Raw genomic sequence first — 9344 nt, 5'->3', positions numbered from 1 at the left:
TTTTGCCAAAGGAAAGGACGTTGCCTAATAATTATGCACACCTGATATAGGGTGTTGATGTCATTAGACCACACCCCTTCTCATTACAGAGATGCACATCACCTAATATGCTTAACTCATTCACTGCCAGCCATTGGCAGTGAATGAGTTAAACCCATTGACTCATTCACTGCAATTGACGGCTATAGACGTCAATTGCAGTGAATGAGTTAATTGGTAGTAGGCTTTCGAGCCTATACAGCTTGGAGTAAGACAACATGCATGAAGAGGATGATGTGGACAAAATACTCATTTGCCTAATAATTCTGCACTCCCTGTACATCCATCCATCTTCATCCACTTTATCCGGGGCCGGGTCGCGGGGGCAGCAGCCTAAGCAGAGAAGCCCAGACCTCCCTCTCCCCAGCCACCTCCTCCAGCTTATCCGGGGGAACACCAAGGCGTTCCCAGGCCAGCCGAGAGATATAATCTCTCCAGCGTGTCCTGGGTCTGCCCCGGGGCCTCCTCCCAGTGGGAGATGCCCGGAACACCTCACCCAGGAGGCGTCCAGGAGGCATCCTTGTCAGATGCCCGAACCACCTCAGCTGGCTCCTTTCGATGTGGAGCAGCAGCGGCTCTACTCTGAGCCCCTCCCTCTCTCTATATATTTATCCATATTATAGATTTTATTAAAATGTAATGTTCCTTTTGACCTCTGATCTCACTTTTACAATTCACATTTGCCTTTTTTAAACCTGACCCCAAAATATCTTTAAAGAAAGTCTTGTCAAGCCTCCATTACCTATTCCTGTTAAGGTAATCTGTAATTTCACAGAACTACAAACTTATTAAAGTATTTTTAAAAACAACAAAGTAAACAAAATGAATATATACAAAATGCAATACTGAAAGTAAATACTGCCCATGGAGTGAGCTGCCTTGATGGAGTTTTGCCATTTGTTTTTGTCCATTTTTGCATTTTTGTTAAGTTCAATATATGTAATTGTGTATTAATGTATTATTATTATTATTTATTTTATTAATTTATTTCTTTATTTATTTGGGGGGTTTTTTTGGGGGGGGGGGGGGGGAACTTTACCTTATCTTTTATCCACTGATAGATCTTCGTCCAAGTTAATGGTGGCCATTTATTGTCTGTCTTATTAATACCATCCATTAGATTATTGTTTGAATCTTGGCTCGCTGCATTTTCCACCATTTTTAAGATGTTTGGCATCGCAGCTAAATTAACTTAACCTTTGGCTCCGTCATTGCACAGCCTTCACTATTCTCCACCAGCCTCTCCATGTCTCTGCCAGTGTCTGGTTTGTCCTTGGCAATGTTGCACACATCCAGCTGTCTGTCTCAGCTTTTCAGGAGACACGAACTGATCATCGATCTCCATGTATACGAAACACATTAGATTTTTTAGTGCCTTTATTTTGTCTAAGCTTTGACAGTAATGGTGCAGGAACGTGCAAAATAAGAGCTGCAAAGACAAACCCATAAATATGACAAATCACTATAGTAAATGAGGAATCTGCCCACTTCCCACTTAAATAGTATTTGTTTTTCTTCGATTACCGCCGAGCAATAATAACTTTCGGAATATTTTGAATAGATAATCACCTTGATTTATCTTCTTATAGTTAACATTTCCCACTAGATGTCAAATTGAAAAACAGTGTTGTTATTTAGGGAACTTTTTGCTTTGTGAGTCTAGACTTAGACGAATCTACAGCTAAATAAAATCTAAGATCTGCGTAGGTTATATTTTAACAGCAGGGACGTCAACTGAAACGGACTCCAACTGTAAGCAAGTGAGTTTAACTAGCATAACAATCAATTGTTAACAAAGGTGAACAAAGGCGATTATTTATAGGCATGTTTCTTTAGAATGAATTGTCGCACGCCTTTCTGATTAAGGAGGAGGCGGGAGCAGCAGAAAATGCGTTTGGGAACCGTGCGGTGGTTTTGTGTGTGCGCACCTCCCCTCTCGCGCGTAAAGAGCCTCCTTTCTCTTTACGGATCCTGTTTTCTGCTCTTCATGCCAGAGCCTGCAGCTGTCTCAGTTGCGTCCCACTGCCGCTGTTGTGGGAAATCGTCGTCCCGCGTGACGAACAGACAGCAGATTTTCCACTCCCTTAAAGTGTATCAGCGCCAGCCCGAAGGAAATCGCAACTTTTAATCAATTTCCATTACTGGAAGGAGACGGAAGGAATACCTGACAGCTCGTGACGCCCCGTCAGCGTGTTGACTGAAATCTGTCCAACTGTGAAGGCTTCAGGAATGTGGAATACAACTCAGCCTCAACGGTGAGTGCCGTAATGTGCCTGTCACTCCCCCGCTCGCTCCGTGTGTGTTCAGTCACAAGTGGTTGTCGGACTGTAGGAATTCTGCTAAATTAAGCGATTGAATGCCAAGTGTGCGCACAACTGCTTTTTGAATTCAGGCGTAGGTCATCTTTAAACAAAGCAGCCAGCCTATAGCGTGTGAAAAACAGATTAGTTCAACTGATACTAAATATTTACTCATGTGTCTTTTGCTTTCATGCAGTGAAAGGACGTTCCACTGCCCCTGACACCATGACCACAGACTTGAACTTGACCTCTCTAATGAATGTGACAGAGCTTCATAACCACACAAGAGGATGTTCCCTCACCAAGACAGGTTTCCAGTTCTATTACCTGCCCACTGTTTACATCCTAGTTTTCATTACTGGACTGGTGGGCAACAGCTTGGCCATTTGGATGTTTGTTTGCCATATGAGACCCTGGAGCAGCATCTCTGTCTACATGTTCAACCTGGCATTAGCTGACTTTTGCTACGTCCTCTCACTGCCTTTCCTCATCTTCTACTACTTCAACAAAACAGACTGGATATTCGGGGACGTTCTGTGCCGACTGCAGCGCTTTATATTCCATGTGAATCTTTATGGGAGTATTCTGTTTCTGACCTGCATCAGTGTTCACAGGTACACTGGGGTGGTGCACCCGCTCAAGTCTCTGGGTCGACTGAAGAAGAAAAATGCAGTTATTACCAGTGCACTGGTGTGGGTTTTGGTTGTTATCAGCATGTCCCCCATCCTTTACTATTCCCGGACTGGCTTAAAGCGTAACGCAACCACTTGTTACGACACCACCACAGTGGACGAGTTGCCGGGGTATTTCATCTACAGTATGACTTTGACGGTGTTTGGGTTCTGCATCCCATTTATTGTCATTTTTTGCTGCTATGGCATGATTGTCAAAGCATTAATCTGCAATGAGATGAACAATGCGCCTCTGCGGCAGAAATCCATTCACCTAGTTATCATAGTGCTTGCAGTCTTTGCCGTCTCCTACCTGCCTTTCCATGTGATGAAGAACCTCAACATGAGGGCCAGGCTGTACTTCCAAACCCCTGACATGTGTGAGTTTAATAACCGCGTCTATGCCACCTATCAGGTGACGCGGGGTCTGGCCAGCCTCAATAGCTGTGTGGATCCTATTCTGTACTTCCTGGCTGGAGACACCTTCAGGAGGAAGCTGTCACGGGCCACTAAAAAGACTTCGAGGAAAGGAGAGAATGTCCTTCAATCAAAGAGTGATGAAGCAGCGCTTAACAGCCTAACTGAGTATGTGGAGAATGGGGGCCGGAGGCTGTAACGAGATACCTGTGTGTACCAGGTTGTGGATCTCTTTTAGCTTTAGAAAACATTTTGGACTTGGCAGAAATAAATGCAGTGTGTGTGGCCTGAACACTGTATGTAGAATTCATTGGACAACAGTTTATAAAACTAGGATAAATAGTCATTTTAACCCTGTGATAAATATCGCTTGCTTGCAGCCTGTTGATATTGATAAGCTACTGTACTGTATCGTCCTGTACTTGTATTGTACTTTAAATGGTAGAGCAATCACTCTTCTTTCTTATCATTAGTAATCATTGTGATGAACCAGGCTCGGGGAAATAGGTTTTCCTACAGGCACTAAAAACCTGTTCATTTATTTGTTCAGTAAAAATAGGACTTAGAAGCACATTTTCTATTCACAAGCTGATGTTTAATAATCAATAGCTATTGAACACCTAAGAGCTTGTGCCTAAGGAAGTGGACATGGGATGATGTTTTTTTTCCTTTAGAGGAAAAAACTAAATGCACTGAACCTGAGATTGCTGCATGGATGTGCCATACAGACATTGTAATGCACTAAAATTGGGACCTCTCCCTTTAGAGGGCTATCTATCCCTCCTCCTTTCTTTCTACATCCATTACTGAAGGGGTGTGAAATGTGGTCAACTACTTTTTCATTCTGACAGCTCCGAGGTGAAGGTCTCCAACGGCTCTGTTACCGCAAGCTTTCACTCCTTTTACCTACTAAAATAATGACAGTATTTTGTGTATATGATACTAAAAATAATATCTTTGTTTCTCTTAGGTGGACTATGCAGAATATTGTGATGTTCCAGATTAGTTTTGTGTTTTTAACTGTCGCTATCTTTAGTGCAGATCTTCATACATGAGCCTACTATCAAAATCCATTATCAGTATCATCAGACTGAATCACCAGAACAGGTTCTGAGTACTCGAGTGTATATTACAAAATAAAGACTATCAGCTTTTAAATGATCTAAACGCATAAACGCACATACTTTATAACCTGCTTCGTGACTCAATCCGCATATTGAAGATTTTTTTGTATGAGATACCTCAAAGTAACTGGTGCACTGTGTCCGAGTTTTGGCAGATAATCACTTCTGTTGTGTATCTGTTGTAAACATTCTGGAGAAATTATCGGTATATATTTTACCCTGGTCTGTGTAAATGTTTGCTGTCTGTACTTCCTTTGTAAATCTGTAATGTGGTCATTTATAAGTGTCAAGGAAGGAAGTAAATTAGTTATACAGGAGATACGGGGCCACACATATCTGTGTCAGTACATCTTTGTATTTACAGTCGACAATTTATAAGCACTTGTATAATTTCACCATGTTTGTACCAGCTGCATGCACCCTCGCTTAAATGTTCGCAGAGGTGTGAGAGAACAAACGCCACTTGTTTTGGAGACATTCGTGCAGAGCTCTGTTCTCGCTGCTCCCCCTTGTTTTCATCACTGCTCTTGACTTTCTCTTTTAGCACAGCTAGGAGGAAATGAGGGGACGAGTCAGGAATAAAGAGTGGCACCTTTTCCTCCTGGCTTATCCTAAGACTTCCTTTGTGTCCGTCACAATGCCACAGACCCATTGAAGCAGACAGGGGTGTGAAGCTGTCGCCAGGACCCGGCGGCGGTGCAGTGTTGCGGGCACAGGAAAGCAACCAACCCTCTTCCTCCACACAGCGCCCGTGAATACAAACGGCTTTTGATTTCCTGGCTTTGAGGTGCAAACTGCATATCTGGCCTTTGCAAATGTGTGTGTGTATGTATTCGCTGTTTGTGCGTGTGTCTGTATGAGACAGCCTGAAGGCAATGAAGACCTTATTCCAGTGAGTGGCTGTTGTTGCCTTTATTTTGGTTTGTTAGGTAGTGGTGTTTTAATTTTCAAAAGCAGCTACTGTTTGCATGCACATGGAAGGAAGGTTAAATTCAGCCAAAGCAGGATATCTTGCCAACATCAGTGCTTTTGCGCATGGGCGTCAAATCTTGACTTGCAAACAGTTGGGATGCTTGCCAGTGCTTCTTCCCTCCCATCTTAGCCACCTTTCACCTTTTTTCTCCAACATCCTCCTCTCTTGTTTCTGAATTTAGAATCAGAAAAAAAATAACCTTTTCTTTACTTTACTACCCTGAGGCAGAATGTTAGTTGAATAATTGTTGGGAAGACGGAGGACAACAGAAGGAAGAATCAAGTGTAAAGAGTAATGGGAGTTGCGGAGAAAGAAAATTTGTGTTTGTTTTTCTAGAGAACCCTGTTGGTGGTACAGGGCCCACAGAGTAATCACAGTCAAGACAGCCAAACAAAAACACACAACTTTGTTCCACAGATTTACAGTGGGACCTGGCACAGGATCCATATCCATCACAGGGGGCACTGTCCGCTTTAGCCAAAAACTATCCCTAACCGCAAAACAACAAATGCAATCAAAATGTCAGTGTGTGGTCCTGTGATACAAACAATCAGGAGAAGGCTGTGGTTAGGTTACAAATTGTAGTGGCTGCATTCACGTCATGCGACAGTGCTGTAATAACCACAAGGCAATATGAACTTCTGTTTACATAAGTTTCCAATTTTTTCTGTATTATCAGTGAACTCTAAAAAAGCCTCATGATATTGAATAGTAACATATTACAAGACACGTGCACAAAACCTTATAGAAAACACTGCACTTCTGGGACGATTTAAGTGCTCTGGAAAGCTTCAAGTGCTTTTTACAAGCATGAAACTGTTTGTTTGTGCAGAACATGGAGCAGTTTGCAAGAAAAGTCACGCAACCAGTTATGCGTTTTCCTGCTCCTGCAGCCAAGTAAATATGTTATAAAAACATTTCGTTATGTGACTCTTGGTTACAGCGCTGCAGTGCTGATACTGATGTGCTTTGATATTAACATGTGTTTACTTGCTCCTATCAGTCATCGACCTACCACACAGCAGAACAGTGGTAAAATTTATTGCACTTATTTGGTAAAGTCAGACTGCGTTGACACATTTTGGATATTATCCTAGACTTCAAACAAACAAAAAGAAAAGAAAACAATTCATGGAAAATTTCCCATTAACCACACCCATATGAGCCAGCAGCGTGCTTGAGAAAGAAGAACCCTCACTCTAACACCAGACAAAACACTGCTGGACAGGTAGGGAAAGTTCACACCTCATTGGCAATCAGCATACCTGTGAAAGGACTGAAGCTGTTGTTGCATGCCCAAATGCAAACCAGCATGCCTTTTGCCAATGCGTGTGTGTATTTATGATATCCCAACTAAGATGACACTTTGGAGGTCGGGTATCAACCTGAACTTGCTTTGCTACTGTTGAAAAAAGATTAGAAGTATTACAGGTATAAGTGTTTACTTGTACGTCAGGCAGAGTGATAGTGCCATGATTTCCACAGAATGATCTGAAAATATCCCGTTCTCTGGGTGAAAAGGTCTTGTTGATGTCAGAGGTCAGAAGACAATGGCCTGACTGTTTTGTGCTGATAAGGAAGGCAAGTAAGCACTTGGTACAATGAAGAAGAATCCCTCGAAACAACATGAAATTGAAGCTACAATTTACACAAGATCACTAAAATTAGTCAACAGAAGGTTGGGAAAAACATTGCCTGGTACTGCACCGTTAAATGGTAAAGTGACAATGTGGCACAAACAATATGAAAGCATGGATCCATCCTGCTTTGTATCAGTGGTTCAGCTGCTGGAGTGGGTGTAATAGTGTGAGGGATATTTTGTTAGCTCTCTTTGGACCCCTCAGTACGAGTTTATCATCATTCACCTCGCCCCAAAGCTTACTTGAGTGTTGTGGCTGACTATGACTATTCCTTTCTCATCACAATGTACCCATCTTCTAATGGCTGCTTCCAGAATGATAACACACTATGTCACGAAGCTCAAATCATCTGAAAATTCTTGGTCCAATAGAGCGCGTTTGGGATGCGGCAGAACAGGAGGTTTGCATCATGGATCCATGTTTTTTTGTTGTTGTTTTTTGTTGTTTTTTTTACCTGGGAAAGTCAGCTAGAGAAATAAGCTGTGTTACAGTCCACATATTATAAGCATTTGTAAACAGTGAAATAAACCAACTACATTAAGTACCAAAAGTCCACAGCTATCTTTTGGATGCTAAAATTACAGACTGATATGGAGTATGTAAAATTAGCCAGCAAATTAAACCAGCCAACAGTGCATAAAATATTGGAAAAATTTGCTCCTCCATACATGGCTGAAAGATTAAACTGCCGCTTAGATAAGAATGCACCAGTAATTATCGCATAATATGATTGTTACGTGACATAGTGTTGTGTTTCCAGCTGCTGGGTGCTGTCCTTCTCTCTTTCTCTCTCCCTGTCAGATCTCAGCCTATCTCCTCCTGGAATAGGTGGAGAAATGCAGCTGAAGTGAGCATATTGGAATAAGCATATGGAATATGCACAGCAATGAATGGGGACTTTCAGAATTTTATACTCTGTGGTAGCTCAGTGTTTTTCTAAACACTTACCACAAATGCGTATGGCTTGGACTGCAGCCAGTACCATTCATAGAAGTGTGTTATTGCATATAAGATGTGGAAAAATTAGATCAGGCTGGAGCAGCAAGTGTGTGAGGGGGTGTGTGAGGCAGAGGAAGGGCTGTCATATTTTTGCTGTCATAAGGTTTATGATCAATATCTCTGCAGCCACTCTTGTCTCGCTTCTTGTTGATTTTCTGCCGCTTCTTGGCATCGTCATCATTCAGCTTGAACGATTGTCTCACTGGCTAACATCCACAAACCCGCGCCTTTGATTCTGTACAGTGGGGTAAAAATTTGCCCATCAAGCAGTTTATCCCCAAATAAGAGAAACCCTAAGAAGGAAAGTCAGCTCCCTTTTAACCGATATCAAAAGATGCAGTTTTGCTGAGGGCCTAGTAGCGCTGGGTGATGATAGCGCTGTCAGACAGTGCAGAGAAAGGCTGGACTGTCTGATAAGAGTTATGAGATAGGAAGTATCCTTGCAAAATGAACTGAGGTTAAATTAAAGGGCTTCTACTGCTTGGGAATATAGGGACGAGAAAAGATAAGGTAAGGTGTTAGAACAAGAAGGTGAGAACTGAGGAGATACAAAATGTGTTGTGGAGACATAAAAACATAAGGAGAAAAACAGGCAAGAAACACAAGATAGAAAAGGGTACCTGAAGGCACTTTATTAACTCCATATAACAGTATACATACAGGATATTACTTAAGGATGAGGCAGGGGAGGGCTACAAACAGAAGAAACAAAGGCTTGCTTAATAACATATTAGATTAATAACCGAAGAGGCTCGTGCATGTTCTGCTGCTCTGGTCTTCCATTCACAGCATTTGTCTGTTGTTTAATGTCTGGTGCCCTTTTCTTGAAAGATAGGATGTGTTTTCCCAAATACACCCTGAAATTACTATGAATTATAGAAAGCCAAGAGCTTTTTATAACGTGAAAAAGATAGCAAAGCCTTCAGCAATAGCTACTTTTAATGGAATCACTGAACATTCACATGTAAAAGAAAAAAAAGGAATAAAATTAAGAGTTACAGCTAACTTAGCTACAGCTACGGCTTGCTGTAATAAAGGAAGCTATGCACTCTACTGAGAGTCTAATGCTTTTATTAGCTGGCAGCCTATCAGTCTGCTCATTGCCCTGCTGAAGGATGGATGATAAATCTCTCAAAATCAAAGTTTATGTTCCAGCAGATTACATTCACACTTCCATATTT

General features: G+C 41.9%; 1 protein-coding gene across 1 annotated transcript; it reads left to right on the top strand.

Annotated features, from left to right (window-relative positions):
* Positions 1–1919: 1919 nt before the first annotated feature.
* Positions 1920–5447, top strand: p2ry1 (purinergic receptor P2Y1). The gene is made up of 2 exons (XM_026193258.1): positions 1920–2294; positions 2536–5447. Exon 2 carries the CDS (start codon positions 2565–2567, stop codon positions 3624–3626), a length of 1062 nt encoding a protein of 353 aa, XP_026049043.1. The 5' UTR covers positions 1920–2294; positions 2536–2564; the 3' UTR covers positions 3627–5447.
* Positions 5448–9344: the final 3897 nt, after the last annotated feature.

This window comes from Astatotilapia calliptera, chromosome 14 (genome assembly GCF_900246225.1).
Source record: "Astatotilapia calliptera chromosome 14, fAstCal1.2, whole genome shotgun sequence".
In the NCBI taxonomy this organism is placed as follows: domain Eukaryota; kingdom Metazoa; phylum Chordata; class Actinopteri; order Cichliformes; family Cichlidae; genus Astatotilapia; species Astatotilapia calliptera.
The sequence above is the reverse complement of the archived record's forward strand: the minus strand, read 5'-3'. Positions and strand labels throughout refer to the sequence as shown.